Raw genomic sequence first — 18,761 nt, 5'->3', positions numbered from 1 at the left:
AATTCACTGTGTATCACCACAACTGGTACTCGGCACACCATCATCTACAAAGAAAAGGAGCAAAGTAAACCCTCTAATATGTAAAGAGAAGGCTCCATCTTATACCCTCCTATTGCAAATTACAGCCGCAGTGTTCCAAGACCCCATCTGCAAAAAATAAAGACATGTAAATCATCCAAAATACATAACACACATTCCAACACATCTTCAAAGATAACATATCCTGCCAACCCGGGAAGGAATGTACCACCTCCACTCACATCTATGACAAAGCAGCCATAACTGAAGCTATGCTTCCAATGACCCTATCAAATACCCAAGATAAATTTAACTACCAGTCGAGTATGTTAAAACTAAACCCCAGACATGAAGGGACCTATAAATATCCACAACCCGGGCAACCTTGAGATTCCAGCCACATCCATTAGCACCCTGTATACGCAAAGCTAACTTATATTGTAAAGCCATCTGCCTAGCTCATAATCTTCCATCTCCAAATGAGGCACACTAATAATCAACATAATGTGGAACAAATGGACACAATGCAGCAAGCCTAATAATAGCTGTTAATCGTATATATATCTATATCTATATATATATATATATATATATATATATATATATATACATGCACACGCACACACACACACACACACACACACACACACACACACACACATGTGAGCTCAAACACACACACACACACACATGCGAGCTCAAACACACACACACACACACACACACACACACACACACACACACGTGTGTGTGTGTGAGGGGTGTTGTTTTCACCGTTGAACTTCTGATACTATGCTGTTTTATGTAAACAGGAGCAAGTCTGAATGATGTTATGAGGAATTGCTTATTTTCCCAAAAACTAGAAATGAATAGCTAGGAGTTATTTATTTAGCTAGTTTTTTTTTTTTTTTTTTTTTATTATTTAGACATTCATTCTTTTATTTATCTTTGTTATTTGGATGTGTAGCCAGGCATTATTTTGGGAAAATGTTTACTTTATGACCCTTAATTATAACATTGATATAACTGAAATGTTGGACTCACTTTAATCTTTGTATGTACATTCTTAGATATCTATTTATGTTATACAGCTCAGATTGAAGTGATGGAAAATTTAACTTATTGAATTTATGCACTAAAGAAAGTCAAGAAACAATTCATTAATTTGTAGGGAAAAAAAAGAACATTTGTAACTATGCAACTCACTTTGAATGTGAACTAAAACTTAGGATAATAAAATAGAACAATCAGAAATAACAGTAAATTATTCTATATTTCTTAGCTACTCAACAAGGATTTTTTTTTCGTAAAAGCAAACTCTATTAAAATGCAATATCAACAAACATTGATTACAGAATTAAGCTGATAAAAATAAATAGAAAATCTTAAGCCCTATTAGTTGAAGAAACAAACAAAAAATAATAAATATCATAATTCAGACAAACGTGGCATAACCCATAATATGAAAATACACAATTTTTTAAACTTTAAAACACAGTTCCCAAGCCCACACCAAGGCCTCAATACACCAACATTAAATACCTTGTTTTTTGCACAAATAAAGCAGCAGTTACCTCCCCACTTCAGATAAGCTGGTTTTATAAATATTCGTGTAACAAAATATAGGGTAACAGACCATCCAGCAAGTCACAATCAGCTCCTTGAGTAATATTTAGAGGAACAGCAAAGCGAAACCTTCCTCTTCTACCACAAGTCAGTGAATAAAGACCACACAAAAGCTCTTAGGCTGTTCCTGAAGTCATAAACACAACTCTATAACAAAACACCCCTCAAACTACAATCCCCCTTAAACCAGAATACTAAAGCCTACTGTCCCTCCCAGAATACCTCCAGGTCATTTTGGGCATCCCTTGCCTTAGCAAGTGCATGCCAAAATGTGCTTGCTTAACCCAGCTTCAATAGACTAAACCTGTTAAGCCCCTCCCCATCCCTATCTCATTTCCTCCCAACCATCCCTGCCTTCACTTAACCCTTTCACTTCCCCAACCCACTTAACTCTTCCTAATAACAACCTAACCCCCCATGAAGATGTCCAGGGACAACTTGGTTTGTTGCCAAACTTCATTTCTCCTGAGTCATGCCATAGGACTCAGATGGGAGACAAATGTCTACAAGATTCCAATGGCAGTTTTGGAGCTTCTCTTCACTGTTTCTACACAATAAACCTACAATTTGCTTGAAGTCACTACAACTCTTTGACACACAAAATAGTTGTTTTAATCAATGCTTTCTGTTCATGAACCATACATCCTCTAAGCCTAGCTCTTTCCCAACAGTATTTATTTCTAGTAATATTTCACCTCAAATGTTTTTGCACTTTTTTGAACCTTTGAACTGTTGAAAAAATATATTATTCACATAATGCTTCTACAAGAAGACTTGTGATGCTGCACATATTGCAGTTACAATTCTAGTGCCAATTCAATAATCATGGTGAGCCCTTTTCATATGATAGCATATGATTTTGAAAGATGATTTCAGAGCCTTAAATAGAAAACTTTGTGCCCTAGACACATTACTCATTTGCAACCGCCACTCTTACTGCCTATAAGCAATTGTGTTTACTTAATGATAGCTTCAAATTTTTCTAATTTTATTAAACAACAATCTGGTAATTAGCAAACTGTAATTAAGTGTGTGTTCATTAACAGTTTGTGAACTAACAATGAAACTGTTTTGTTTTTTAAAAGTAATTTAACTTCCTTATCAAAAACAGAACAGTTAACAGTTTAAAAGCTGTCTATAACCAATCAGAATCATTGCTTATGGACAGCTTACAAAGTAACTGTCAAACTTTTTTTATGGTAGTTTAAGACCATTTTATTTCATTCTATTTATTTAACATTTGTTAACTGGGAAAGTCCGACTTGGAACAAAGCCAATTTTCAGCGGAGGCCTGGGGAAAAACATTCCAGATGCATGTCTTAAAAAAGAAAGAACAGTTTCTCTTTTAGTGATCACTTGTAGGCAGCACTATATATTGGGCACTTAATGAGCACTACATATTGGTACCTGGGGCAGGTTCCCTCTTTACCCAGCTCTTCTCATAGAAGTGGCTGATTTGTTTTTCCAAAGCTTGGGGCTTATGTCTTTTCATCCAGATTTAAAGTTTATTTATTTATTTATTGACATTTGTTAACCGGGTTGGTCCAGCTGGGTTTTTGGCCTGTTTTCAGTGGAGACCCAACGAGAAAAGCTCCAATATAGATATATACAGACATAAAAAGGTAACAATTTCAACTGACATATGATGAGATATGAAAAAAAAAAATAAAAAAAAAATAATACAAGACTACAGGTGAAAACATGCAAACTATTTACATTATGTAAACTATATGTTTACAGATTAGAGATTTTGTACATATTTACATGTAGATTAATTGATCAGATGAGAGAGTTCAGTTCAGTTTGTAACCCTTAGTTGGGGGATCACATTATTGAGGTGATGGAGGATAGTGAGGAGGGGGTAGCCCTTGGAGGGAGAGATGAGGTTAGGTCGGGGCTGTGCAAGGGCAGATTCTGGTGTTGAGCAGATGGAGTTTTAGTTTCTCCTTAAAATGTGCTGGATGAATGGTGGAGCTTATTTCACAAGGAAGTTTTTTCCAGTTTTGGGCTATTGAGTATTTATATAAGAGTTTGCCTACTGTTTTTTTTGGCTGGTAGGTGTTAAGAAGTTGCTGATTAGAGGTGCGGAGAGTGCGAGAAGGTGTGTAGATGGAAATGAGGGAAGACAGAGCCGGGCAAGAAGAAGGTTTGTAGAGAATGAAATGTAGCATTTGTAGTTGTGAAAGTAACAAAGTGTGGGGGAATTCTAGCCATTGTAGAGATGTGAGGGGTAGACAGTGGTGGGATTTGTAAGGAGAGTCTGTTATGAATCTAGCTATCTTATGATAAGTTTGTTGGAGATTGTTTAAAGTTGTGGCTTGGATATTGGTAAATACAGGGGCAGCATACAGAAGGGAGGGCAGGAGGAAGGCTTTGGCAAGGGAGAGCCTAGCATTTGGAGTTAGAAATTTCTTGTTATGATAAAGCAAGCCAAGTTTCTGGTTAGTCTTTTTTATACATTGGAGGAGGTGTATATTAAATTTGAGTTCATCATCTATGATGACTCCTAAAAGTTTAGTATGAGCATCAGGTTTAATAATTGTGTTATTTGAGGAGGTGATAAAGAAGGAAGATTTGTGGTGAGTATGTGAATGGGGAGGAGTAGTAGGAATTTTGTTTGGGGGGGTTAAGGATGAGTAGGTTTTCAGAGAGCCACTGTTCAGTAGATGAGAAAGTATGCTGTGAGAGAGTATGGAGCTCAGAGATGTTGTCAGAGATGGAGATGAGGGTAGCATCATCTGCGTATTGGATGAAGGAGGATTGTTTGCATGATGTGTGTAGGTCATTAGTGAATATGTTAAAGAGGAGAGGACCTAAGATGGATCCTTGGGGTACTCCTGTTGTGACAGATAGGAATGGAGAAGTGGAAGAGAGTCATTTGACAGACTGCTGCCTGGAGGATAAGTAACTGGAGAACCAGCTAAGGGTAGAAGCAGATAGATTGAGCCTAGCAAGTTTAGATAGCAGCAGAGGATGGGAGCCAGTATCAAAAGCTCTGGAAAGGTCTAGGAAGAGGCATGAGATAAGTTTATTGTTATCTATGGCTTCTGCAATGGTATGGATAAAGGATAGGAGGGCAGTACTTGTAATATGGTGGGGATGAAAACTATGTTGGGTAGGGTTGAGAAGATTTTGTTGGAGTAGGTATTTTAGCAGTTGTGAGTGGATGCATTTTTCAAGTATTTTGGAGAGGGGGGATAGGATGACTATGGGATGGTAATTAGATGGGTTAGTAGAGTTACCCCCTTTGTGTAGGGGAATAGTGAAAAAGGATTTCCAGAGGGTAGGTACTGCAGATTCCTGAATGGACCTATTGATTTAGATAGACACTGGATAAGCTATAGAGTCAGCAGCTAGTTTGAGGAAAGTGGGGGGGGGTGGATTATCTATAGATGGTGAGCAGGGTTTGAGCTTAAGTAGAAGAGATCAGATATAGGAAGTAGGAACAGGCTGTAGGAAGAAGGGATTATTGTTGTGTGGGTAGGTAGCATTACCAGTTGTGGGTAAGAGTGACTGAATAGTATCAATAAAGTATTTATTGAGCAAAGTAGCTGTATCTAGAGGGGATGTATCTGGGTAGGTGGGGGGATTTGAGGGGCATCCAGGAGAAATAATTCTTTTAATGGTTGACCAGAATTTCTGAGGGTTGGTTTTGCTATCAAGTAGAGTAAAGTTAAAGAAGGACTTTTTGTCGAAATTGGTTTGTTTCTTGGTAAGGTTTCTGAGATGTCTATACTTGTGGAGCAAGGATAATTCTTTAGTTTTTGTCCAGGCTTTCCAAGTTTTATCTCTTTGGAGCATAAGGGACTTAACTTTTATTCTAACCTTTCTAGAGGGAGTGAGGGAGTTGAGGGTATTTACGAAGATACTGTTGAAACTATTTACTGCGTCATTTAAAGGGATTTGCTTCAGGAAAGTCCAGTTAGTGGAAGAGAGAATTGTGTTGAATTGTGTTGAGTCAAATTTAGAGAGTTTGCGGCAGTATCTATAGTGGTTTGATTTGGGAGGTTGAGTGCTGTATGTAAGGACAAGAGTGGGCAGGTGGTCACTTGATTGATCTGGTAGGGTAGTGGGGTTGTGATATAGCTTAGGGGTGTTGGTAAGTATCCAGTCAATTATAGAGCTAGAAAAGGTGTTTTTATGGATTCGGGTGGGAGAAGTTATAAGTTGATGGTAACCATGGAGATTAATACTGTTTTGTGGAGAGTCAATTTTTAGTTTTATCCAGTCTAGGTTGACATCTCCTAAGATAAGAGTTTCATAGGGAATATTGTGAGTGAACCAGGAAAGGATTTTCTCAAGGATTGGCAAATTGTTTCCAGGAGGGATGTAGATGGAGGCAATAGCTAATTTATTGTGTGAATCGAGGTGATAGTTAGCAATAATGAGTTCAGCTGGTTGAAAGTCAGGGATGGGGGCAGTAAAAGGTGTGAGGGTGAAACTATTACTGTGTAGGATGGCTGCACCAACCCTTTTTTATGCAGTCTGTCTGCATGGTAGATGTTATATCCTGGTACGAGGATTTCATTGTTAGAGATGTGTGGCTTAAGCCAGTTTCAGATAGGCAGAGGATGTGAGGAGTTGTATGGGCTATCCAGGCATGGAACTCAGTAATTTTGTTTATTAAGCTTTGAATATTTAGAGAGTATATGGCAAGGTGTTTGGATGTGGGTGATATATGTATGTTAGACTGATGGTGGACAGAGGCAGTAGGAGCAGAGGGGGAGGAAAAGGATAAGGGAGAAGTGTGTTTTGTTGTAGATGGGGAGGGGCCAGGGTTAGGTTGGATGTCCTCAGATAAAAGTAAGTTATTTCTGTATAGGGAGAGTAAAACGATAGGTAGATCTAATTTATAGAACTTGTGTTTAGATGTATGGGAAGGAGGAAACATTTTGAGTCTGGTCGGTTTGTGGAGACATGTAGGGGAGGTTAAATAGGGCTTGGGAAATGGATGGTATAAAGGAAATTATAATGGAGTGTGTGGGAATGGGGGTAGGGTAGGGGAGCGAAGTGAGCCCAAGCGTAGCGAGGGCAAACGTAGCAGGGCTAATACCCAGGTTGTAAAATATACCAGGAAACAATCAGTAAGGAGGAGAGAAAAAAGAAAAGAACTAGCTAGAGACAGAAAAGATAGAAGGGAAGCAAGGAATGGACAAAGAGACACAATGATTAAGTACAGATGGCACTTTCATAAGAATGCTAGCCTCAGTTGCACTGATAGGATTGTATTAGAGGATAATACCTGAGTTGGTGAATTGAAGTTATCAGATGTGTGGGGCTTAAAAGAGAGAGAGATGTTTACAAGCAGCAAGAGTAGGACAAAGACCATGAGTAGAGGGAAGTAGGGGCAAAGACCATGAGTAGAGGGCAGTAGATTGGAGAGTAGCAAGAGAAAGGCAACAGACTATGGAGCAGGGCAGGACTGCAGGCAAAGGTAAAGTGAGACAGACAACAGGAGATGTAGTCAAGAGTGAGGTATGGGGAACTAAAGTGGGTACAGAAAAGTGAAAGGAGTGGTGGTAATCCAGGAGGAGAAAGATTGGGTCTGCTGGCATCCTCTCATACAGCACACATGCAGAAAACACTGTCTTTGTTGTAACACTATTTAGGAGACAAACAAGATGCTGTAGCTAAGAAGGGCTACTATATCATGTACTAGTTAGGCACTAGGGCACATACTTTAGTGGGATTCTGTTATCTTATTTGGTAGCTGCAGGACCGATGGTTGTAATTAGCAGAGTTTCAGTTGGGTCTCCACCAAAGTTGCTTTTGTGGCCAGGTGATGTCGCAGGGTTAAGGTCCGCTAGGGATTAAACAGTCAGACACTCGCATGAGAGCAGACGCGCAAAAATCTTAAAATTATTTTCCCATGGTGGCATATTTCCTACCACATCCTATGCAAGACTTACTCTCCTTTATCAATTAACTTAATTTAATAAATTACAAGGTTGTTACACTTTGTGGAAGGGAATACTCCAATTGTAGAAACTTCTGCTATATTAATATACATTTAAGTTAAATGCAAATTAATGCTCACATGTTAATTAAGTATATTACTACAGTTATGAAATATTAACAGAACTATGGAAATCATAGACAGTCTGGTTATTTAATCTTGTGTTTACAGTTATCTCTGCAACTGTATGTTTTAAGCATTAAATTTCAGTTTAGTATGATATGACTTTTCACATGTCAGGAAAATTTCTCTAAATTGTTTATTTCTGAAATATTTGCAGTAATACAAAACATACAGTGTTCTCCCTACATTATCATAATGTGGTTTGGTGAGTTCCCCTTTACAAATCAGAGACTGAGTCCAATACATGGCTGAACATTTGCTGCATATTTTGTATTACTGTCTTTGCGGTGGAAGTAATCATTTTGGATTGTGCTCACACCTATATTTGTTTTCAGAGATTGGAGTGCAGTTATATGGTCCAACTTTGCTTTGTAGAATGTCCAGACAGCATAGCTTCATGAAAAACTGATTGTTCTTTCTCTAAAGTTATCCAAATTAACTGGCAGAATATTTAAGATATGGGATTTCTTCCCCTACTTGTAGCTGTTTGGGGTTTTTGCCAGTCTGCAGAAATGATATTTTAAAATATTTGTATTTGCATCTTTACATTTTATTTCTATAAAGATTTCATGGTTTGTTGTAAATAATTAGCCAGTTTTTAACAGTATATAGTTCTACTTTTTTGGGGGTTGGCAGTGTATTCTGTATTTCATACTGTAGCAGGTCTTGCATGTTTTATACATAAACAAGCTCATTTCTCATGAATCATGGCTGCTGCACGTCAAGACTTAAATGTCTCTTTTACTCAGCATGACGTATCTTTGACGTTTTAAGTTTGTTGTTTGTAATTCCTATGGCTCTCTATTTAGAGATGCTCAGAAATGCTTAACATTTCTATAGAGGTCAAGTATTGCTTAATATTATTTGATTTTTAATTCAATGGACTGTTCCTAGTTACACATCTGAAATATGTGTTACTTCATATACTGATCTACCCACATTCTGTGAAACTAAATGAAAAAAAAGAAATAAAAACAGTAGCTCATGGAGATGAGCATTGCATGGAAGTGCTAAGCTTGTTTGAATGTCCCCATTAAATGATATTGTTACACAGTCATTCAGAGAGGCAGTGGGTTTATGGCTGAAGGACATTAAAACAAGACAGTAATAAGGAATAGTCAGGAAGCTATTAATTTAATTTAACAGTAGTTGGAGAAAAGAATTTACTTCCTTACAAAAGTATGCACCAATGTAAAGGTATTAAACTTTAGGAGCACAGCTTGTATACCTCAAGAAAAGAGTAACTAGAAACATATTCAAAGAAACATATGTACATTCTACTGTGAGAAGATGGTTGTCTGTACACAAACAATCGACAAAAATCTATGCCTCTTAATCTGCACTTTTTCATTCATTCATTCAATAACATGAAAATGAAAGGATGTATTCTAGATAATAATGTCAGCAGATGCAAAGATGATGGCCATGCTTTTATCTAGATATTAAACCATTTATATTTTATAAAAAGGTGAACTTAGTGACTGTAATATGAACACTAATGCTTTATGTGCTTATTATGGCTAGTAATAACATATCGTATGTTTGCCCTAGGTGGAAATTGGTACTTTGTCACCCATCAGACATAAGGCTGCAATTCCAGAACCGGAGCACACTAACATTTTCAGTGCTGAGCATGAATTACCTCCACAGAAACCACTACCACGGCTACCTTTGCCACCTGATGCTCTTGGACCTCAGACTCAGAGAGGTTAGTGAAAACAAAAACAGAATAATACAGCAACATCAGTTTATAACCACACTGATATGAACATGCAAACATGAAAATATCTGTCCGGAAAACAGTACTGATTTATACCAAGGCCAAAGACATTGTGTTAAAAATGTTGCTGTCTTCTGGATGTATGACATACTCTCTGTCCATTAACTTTCACTGACTAGCAGTGACAGCAGATGTATGCATTTTCTGGTTTCCAGAATGCCTGTTATGCTTTGTGTTTCCTCACAATTATGAATTAACAGTTATTTCAGAGAATGTCTCTAAATTTTGGGGAAAAAAATCTTCTTTTACTTGCATTAATGTACAGAAATGTGATGTAATTATCTTCCGATTCATTAAAGGCAATAGTATGACCTTCTCAGCCCTGACATTCTATTTAATTTCATGCTACTCAATCAATGAACTTTGAATCCACCAATGACATTAATCAGCCATTTTTTCAGTGGTCTTTAATTTTTTGTCTCCAAAAAAGAAAGATAACAGACATACCTCTGCAGTCTTCAGACTTAATTTTGCCTACAAATACCATCATCGATACTTTGCAACTTCATTTCCATTTCCAAACGATTTAGGCATATAGGTTCATAGGTATTTAGTAGGCTAATAATCACAAGGGACCTTTTTAAGCCTATACATGTCCCAAAGGTGAGAATTAAATCATGTACTTTGTTTTTGTAAGGCAAACACCTTAACTTCTATGCCGAACCCCAACTCTCAATCTCTACTTGTATCAAGATAATTTCACCCTAGATGTTCCTCAGACCCACAATCCTTGGCTTAGGAGGCCAATGCCTTATCCATTAGGCCACTGGGACCTATGCAATTACTTCTTCATTACAGATTGCAGAGGTACTTGTTAATTTTACTTAAACAGTGTCAATGTCATTGAATATTACAGCAATAGCTTCAATTCATTCTAAGCACTTATTTGAAACAGACTAAAGACACCCTTCACCCTCAGCTAGCCAGAGGCTTAATGATGCTGCAATGGGCCATGAGCCTGAGGTGCTCACAATGTCATGCCAAGGGCCCATTCTAATACATTTTTAAGTTCAAAACTGCCCTGCGCTAACAAATTGAAGATCCTCCAGTTCACATACACTGCTAACTGAGAAGGGGGAGCGGGCTTCCTCCTGGGTAGGTTTTACTGTCTCTCCAAACAAATATACTCAGACTCCCCTGCTAATGTGGCCATCCCCCTTTTCTACTGCCACACATCTGCTTTTACCTAACTTCAACCATTCGTTCACAGACACAGCCAGAGGAAGGCATTGCTGGATGTCTCTCCCATAAACTTGCTATCTGTTTTCCTTAATAATCCATCTATGATAAAACCTACTACCTGCTTTATATACAGCAGGCCACATGCCACTAAATTATAGCCTGGTTACCCCATCTCTATCCATGACTTGACCTAGCTATATATCCTTTGTTCCCTTTTTCTCCTCTCTTTTATTTATTTATTTATTTTCGCTGTTCCTCTCTCTCACCTTTTGACCTGTTTTTTGCATTTTCCAATATTCTATGAACCCTTTGACATTAGATTCTGCAATAGCAGTTGGAGTTATACAATAAATAGGTCAAACTAAATATCTTGAAGTCATACCCCATCTTTTTAGTACCATTAAGGCCTCTACCATCACAATCTTTGCGTAGCAATATGATGAAATCCAAGCGTGGTGCTGCTGTGGCCTTCCTTTGATTTACATGCTCCAAAACCTTTTCCAAAGTCCTGAGGCTGCAGGTTTTCCTCATGCAAGTCTATTAATAATTGCTGACTATATTACTCAATCTCATGAAACTACTTTCTTAGTCAATTGGATGTCTTATTATCACATTAATTAGTTCTCTCTTTGGAATACAGCCCAAGTCAAGTCTCCCCAGCTGCAACATCGTGATGCTCTGCTGACTTTACTTAGACTACTCAGCTCTGGCGCACAGCTAAGGACAGGTCATGCCCATTTATACATTCCAATGGAGATTTCATTACTTGGAATTAAAACCCAACTGTCTTCCTCTGGAAAGAAACTGTTTCCTGTTTTTTTTCTGTCTAGAATTATTAAGAGTGTCTTAGAAAAACCCTTTCATAGAACATGTGAATAAAATATATAGTTAGAATTTATCTAGCTGCTTTTCGGTCTATACTATTGCATGTCTTGTGCTTGGTTCCTGACTCACTTTCTACCTAAATGGCCTGGTACACCAACTCTTACTTGTCCATCTCCAACAGCTTCTACTTAATATAAAAGAAGACAACCCCAGATGACCACCTACTGGCTCATATAATGACCTATGTAGATATCCCTTTCTTAGCAGGTATGAAGCTAGTCCAATTCAATTTGAGACTGCTTTAATGTTTTCTTTATTACCGACCCAAAATATTATGCCCAGATACCTCTATCCAGAACCAGATTGAAGGCCGTCTACCTTTCTCCTATTGTAGACCTTACATCTCAAATTCTACTGGCCCATCAAACTGGGTAGGTTAAGGGGCCATTATCAATACCAAGGATAGCTTGCTGATTTTGTCTCACTGATCAGCTTTGGATGTCCTCAGCCAGAACAGAACCTTTCTATAATTATTATGTGTCCCTACACAACGTTATGCCTAGCAGTATCACACTTGATGCCCAGAAGCTCACTTATCTGAAGGCCTCATATTGTTGAAAGTTAGCTAAGACTGCCAAGGAGGCACATGTTAGATAATGAAGATTGGCCTTGTACAACACTCTGATGAGTCCAGACAAAAGCTTCTTCTCAGTTTGATTAGAATTCCTGGCCATAAGCTTGCCTATCCTCTAAAATGCAACCCTTGCTGATAAACCAAATTGCAGTTCAGACTTATGTATCCTTATTGTCCGAACTGCAACACCAAGTTACCACCTGTAACCATGCACCACAAAACTAAACTTAAATATAATCACCTGTCTACCAAAGGTTATTAAATGCTAAAAGCCCTTTGCATGCCCAATTGTAAGCCTTCCTCATGCTAGAGACCCATGACTCCCTCATCAATAAACCTTCCTGGCTACTCCTATCTGCCACACTTCCTGTGCAATTCACCTCAGAGGACAGTGACCAAAACCTGTGTAGTTGCAAGCACATGACACCACCATCACATAACACCATCATCCAATAGAAACTTTAGAACTTTAATTAAAAACTGTTTAAATATTTAAAGGAAAAGCACCTAAAAATTATCCAACAGACTTGTTAAGAATAATGTATTGAGAATAATGTGTTGTTTTTTTCTTTTAAACAAAGATATATTTATTGAATTATCACTTATAACATAGGCAACCATACAGTTAAATAAATGAAAGCAAACCATATTGACATTTCCAGTTTCAACATTATACATCTTATATAATCTCTGTATAGTCTTTGTCAATCGAACATTACATAGTTCATTCATTTCCTGCCCTATTTCTCCTCCAAAACATTGTTCTGCAAATATTCTTCCCACAGTTCCCATTTTTCTATGCAATTTGCTCCTACCCTTTTCTAAAGAGCCATTTCCAGTCTGTTACTATATTCACTACTTCTAGCATGGTTGGTTTATATTTTGTTTTCCATTTTCTGGTAATTTTTTTATTTTTTTCTTGCAGCTACCAGAATGAAAAATCAGCAATACTTTACTATGACTGGGCAATTCTAATTCTGTATAACAGCTCAAAACAATAATTTCATTAGTTATTTGCTCACCCAGCATTTCTGACAGAGTAACCTGCATGGCATTTTTAAAGTCTGCCAACTCACTACATTCCCAAAAATATGTTCCCATTTGCCTCTTTCTTCCCCATCACACTTCCAACATTTGCAATTCAACTGAAGAAAAAAATTCCAGTCTTCTTGGGGTTTGAAAATACCTATGCAAACACTTCCAAACAAAAACCCTAAATCATCTAGACTTTGATGCATATCTGTTAACCATGCATATATCCTCCCATTGTTACTTTGTCAATTGCTCATCCAATTTCAATTTCTATAACTTTGATTGTTTCCTTCAGTTATCATGAAATATTTTATATGCCCTACTAATTAATAATTTAATTTCAGCTTCTGTTTTAAAGTCTACTGAAAATTCTAACAGTGCTGGTCTTTTCCTTAGGATTCCCCTATTTATTTCTCCTTGCCTAAACTCTGATATCAGTCCTTGATTGGGAAAGCAATCTCTTGCCTGCAGTCCCAATGAATTATTGGCCTCTTCTCACTCTATATTACCTTTCCCACTATAATTATTTGTTCCCAGTACATTTGTTTCTTTGCCAGTGTTCTCCCAAAAATTCCAATCCCCTCTTGCCTGGGGTCTATATTATATTTTCGAAAGTTTTAAATGTCGAACACCATATGGTCGACACCATATGAGCGATGTTTGAAATTTTGAAAATATAACAAAAAAATAAAAATAAAAAACTATACTTACCTAAATGCTGTAGGCAGGGGGACTGCACCCCCACACCCCTGCTACTTAAATATCCCTACTTTGAGATCACACTGCATTGAAGTAAAGGGAAAATATTTCATACGGCGATTTCTGTGTTACGAGTGCAACATTTTGACATTTTGACCAATCGGATTCACTCAATACGCGTTCGTCATTTACAATTTTCGATCACACGATAGGAACCCTCTTGCCTGTTCTGTGTGCCCCTAATTGCAGCCATCCTTCTTGGCAGAATCTCCGTTCTCCATCCTCATGTTGTCTTAGTTCATAGAATACTTTCTGTTACTTTATAAATATAATATTCTGTATGGCTATTGTTATTCTTCTTAATGATCTGCATCCAAAATGTCATTCTCTCCTTGTTTCTTGAACTTCCCCCTGTTTCGTCATCACCACTTCTCACTATAAAGTATAGCTTTCTGCTTGTGCTATGCACAGGAGCCTTAACTTTGTAGCTCAAGTCATCCTAAGCCACCTTGTTCTATTGGAAGGATCAACTTATCCCACTTGACTCTTGCCCTCTTTCGCTCTCAGATAAAATCCTTCAACTCTTTATTACTCTCTATCCATAGTATTTTTGGTTAATAAAAATATGCTTGACCTGTGTATAAAGCTAAAATTACTGAAAACATTTTTTCTACTAGTATCTTGCTATCCATAGCCATAAAACAAATCTTCCAATTTCTCAGTTTTTGTATTATCTTTTGTTTAATCTCCTCCCACATGTCCATAGTTGCCATAAAATAATTCGTTTTAAACCATACTTCTAAGTGCTTCATTTTATCATATTCCCATAAATATGGGCATTGCTGAACCCATCTGCGTGTAGGTACATAGTTTACAGCTATTGCCTTTGTTTTATCTTGATTAATTTTCTATTCCAAAAAGACTAAAACTGTCTCAGAATGTTCCACAACACTGAAATGTCCTTTTCTGGTTTTATGATAATAATAATAATATCATCTGCAAATAATACCACCTTCTCTTCGTTATCATACCAATTATATTCTTGACTTTCTAAGCCTATTATTTTCTTTTGCCAATGGTTATACATGTAAATCAAATAACAAAGGGGAAAGAGGACACCCTTGTCTGGTTCCTGTTTTAAAACAGAACTTATCAAAGAGGAACCCCACCCAACCCACACTTTCATTTTTACATGTGATCCCTTGTATATCCTAATGAACGTTATTATTGCATCAAGGAATGCAAATTCTTGCATTACACTACTCATAAAATCCCAGCTTACTCTGTCAAATGCTTTGTTGTTAAATTGCATTATTCTCAATGCATTATTCTTAACAAGTCCTTTGTTGAATATTTTTATGCGCTTGTTCCTTTTCCTTTAAATGTTTAAACATGATGGTGTCATGCGATTTTACAGTCTGAAAGTTTTAAATGATATGTCTAACTACGTTAGTTCTGATGAAGTTCCCTTATGGTAAGGAACAAAGGCTCTTAACTAACTTAATGAAGAAAGTTCATAGGTTCATAGGTAGGTACTGGGCTATCTGCCCGAAGGCATATATTAATCCAGCCACATTGTGTGGTATTCACCGCCCCTTTGGTTAGTTCCCTGCGCCCTTGATCTAGCAGCTAGTACCCTTGGCCCCTATCTAGTAGAGCTGTTGGTATGATCCCTGGTGTGAACTTTCTGCTACCCATCCACTCGTCAAGGTACCTCTTGAAGAGTGATAGTGAGGGGCTCTGTGTTATGTAGATTGGGACCTTGTTCCATAGCAAGGGAAGTCTTTGCAAAGGGAATCTATCCCTCCAGCATGTTCTATTCATTGTTGTGCTGAGGTTTATATCCCTAGAGCATGTAGCTCGAGTGGATTTGGTTTTGCTAAGATGGAGCATGTTCAACAGTTCTGGGTTGGACATGGCTCTGTATGTTAGACAGAGATCGCCTCTGAGAAGGCAGTATGCAACAGAGAAAAGCCTTAGTTTTTTCAATTGGGCTGCATAGGGCAACTGTTTGAGGCCAGTAATCCTCTTAGTGAGGTACCTCTGTGGTCTCTCCAGCTGCTGGAGATGCCTAGCCAGGTACATTCCAATTGGTGCATTGTACTCAATAATGGGTTTGATGAGGGAAGAGCAGAGGGGCACCACTACATCCTTAGATCTTGATGCGAACCCTTTCGTGATCAGATGGGTCACATAGAAGGATTTTCTAACCACCTTGGCAACATGGTTATCAAAGGAAAGCTGACTATCTACTTGGGTCCCAAGATCCCTTATTACTACTTCAGATTTCAGGGGGTTACCTCCTACGTGGTAGTTTGCGGGTACTCTGTTTTTTCCAAAGGGGATTACTATGCATTTTTTAGCATTTAGCTTGAGACCATGGCTTTGACACCATGCATCAGTCTCATTAAGGCCTATCTGGAGGATATCCATGTCGGCCGGACACTCTATTATAGCACCCAGCTTGCAGTCATCCACAAACTTGGTCAGCCACAGCCCTTCAGTGCTTGCCTGTACTTCTGAGAAGTATATGCCAAACAGGAGGGGCCCCAGGACAGAGCTTTGAGGCACACCGCTCGTTACTGTTCTGGATTCGGATATAGAGCCCGCTACTCTTACTTTGTGGGATCTGTCTGAGAGCCAGTTTGTGATCCATCTTGTGACGTAAGGGTTTATGCTCAGGTTGGTGAGTTTATTAATAATACCCGAATGGGGAATGGTGTCAAATGCTTTAGCAAGGTCAAGGTAAGCCGTGTCGTGTATACCTCCTTTCCCTTAGCTATAGCCTGAGTAACTGTCTCAAAGAAGTCCACCAGGTTCAGGAGGCATGATCTGCCCTTGATGAAGCCAAACTGTGTGGGGTCAAGTGTTTGGAGGTTTCCATTCTCTCCATTTATGAGTTCCACAATGATTCGCTCCATTGCCTTACAGATCAGACTGGTCAGGCTTATCGGTCAGTAGTTCCCAGGGTCGGTTGTGGGCCCACACTTGTGCAGCGGAACCACTGTTGCTGTGAGCCATTCTATGGGCACATATCCTGTTGAGAGGCTGAGACTGAACAGGGTATTCAGACATGGGGTTAATTCATTTTAGAGCTCGCATATGACACAGCCCGGGACACCATCTGGTCCCATGGAGGCAGTGTTTTTAGCTTTAGATAGAGCCTTATTAACCAACGTATCAGTAATAATTGGAGTTACACAATCCCCTGGAATAGTAATATTGGAGGTAGGTGGGGGGGGGGGGAATTTGCACTGAACCTGTCAGCCAAGATGTTGGCAATGTCAGTGGGGGTCAGTGTATTTTGTTCCATTTTGTACTAGCACAGAACAGACCTGAGCATTGCCATTTAGGTTTTTGACATAACCATAGAAGGCCTTATGGTTATCCTTGGCAACTTTCTTTTCGAAATTGGCTTTAGTTGACTTGATCAGGGCCCTCAATTTCTTACTAAAGCTGATCAGGAAAGATTTTTCTACTTGAGATTTGGCCTTTCTTTGTATGTCTCCTCCTTTTATTGTATAGTTTGTTTAGGGCCGGGGTCCACCAGACTGGTTTCTTCTTGCTTGAGGAAGGAGTCTTGGTTTTATTTGGGATAGCACGGTCCATGCAATCCTGAAGATGTATATAAAGTGCTTTGATGTAGGATTCTGCACCCTGGATATTATTATCCTTCTGCAAGGGAATAGTGAAGCTTTCCACTTCTGATGCAAATAGTTTGAAGTTTGCTTTGGAAAGGTTTTTCATGATGGTTTCTTTGACTGGGGGAGGTGGAGGGGTGAGGATGTCTAGGGTTATCAGTTTGTGGTCTGATCTGACCAGAGAGGGAGTGATAACGGGTGTGGTACAATGGGTGCCCATATTTGTGATGACTAAATCCAATATGTTGTCCCCTCTAGTGGGAGAACACACCAGTTGTTCAAGGGCATTTAAATTTATAAATTCTATGAACCGCTGGGCATAGGAGTTAGAACTTTGGTAGTTCGCCCAATCTATACCAGGGTAGTTGAAATCACCCAAAATTATGGTGTTGGGTAGGACCTTTATATTTTCCAATGCCTCAAGGAATGCTGAATGAGCATCTTGGGACATGGTGGGCAATCTATAACAGGCTACGACTTGAAATGTGGTTTTGCCTGCTTATAGTTGTGCATAGATGATCTCTGGGGCATCATGCTGCGCCACTAACCTGGAGATGTGGGTATCCTTGATGAATATGGATACACCTCCACCCTTTGTACTGCGATCTGGTAACTGAGGCCGGAAGGTATGATATGAATTGTAACCTGGTAGTGCTGGAGTGCTCTCTGGAGCCTTGAACCAGGTTTCCTTCACTGCACAAACATCGATTTTCTCCATACTGATGAGTGCCTCGAGTGCGTGCATTTTGAGGTTGAGACTTCTGGCGTTGAGTAGCATTACCCTTAGTTTTTGGTTACCTGTGCTGGTTATGGTGGTTGGTTTGTACTTTGAGCCTTGCCTAAAAAAGGCACTATGGGGATGGCAAGAGACTTGGCCAGTATTTGAAAGCCTAGGGGTGACAGGTGCAAACCATCTCTGGCGAAACAGCGAGTCTTGTCTATAATGGCATCCCAGGCAGACAGACACTGGATCCCCTTAGAATGACACCAGAAGCTTAGCCAATTGTTGAAATTGATAATTTTGTCTTTGCATTGTGGTATCATTCTAGGTGAAGGTAGTATGCTATTCAAGGTCAGGGTCATACCAGCTTGGGTTACATGATCAGAGAGCTCCTCAATGTTTCTTTTCATGTAGTCCCGGGAGGTACGTCTTAGATCATTCACACCAACATGTACAATGACAGCGTCATACTTGTACTTGTTCTGGAGTGACCTAAGTGCCTGTGTTATGTGGCGGATCCCAGC

The 18,761-nt window shown here is 38.8% G+C and overlaps 1 protein-coding gene across 1 annotated transcript in view; it reads left to right on the top strand.

Moving 5' to 3' along the window:
* LOC122815386 (epiphycan-like) overlaps positions 1-18,761 on the top strand; it is a 365,285-nt gene that overhangs the window by 197,790 nt on the left and 148,734 nt on the right. Inside the window, exon 3 of the mRNA XM_044087852.1 lies at positions 9,275-9,431. Coding sequence (XP_043943787.1) covers positions 9,275-9,431 — 157 coding nt within the window. The remainder of the gene's footprint in view (positions 1-9,274; positions 9,432-18,761) is intronic.

Source organism: Protopterus annectens, chromosome 11.part0 (assembly GCF_019279795.1).
Source record: "Protopterus annectens isolate FY-2018-M chromosome 11.part0, PAN1.0, whole genome shotgun sequence".
Classification (NCBI taxonomy): domain Eukaryota; kingdom Metazoa; phylum Chordata; order Ceratodontiformes; family Protopteridae; genus Protopterus; species Protopterus annectens.
The sequence above is the reverse complement of the archived record's forward strand: the minus strand, read 5'-3'. Positions and strand labels throughout refer to the sequence as shown.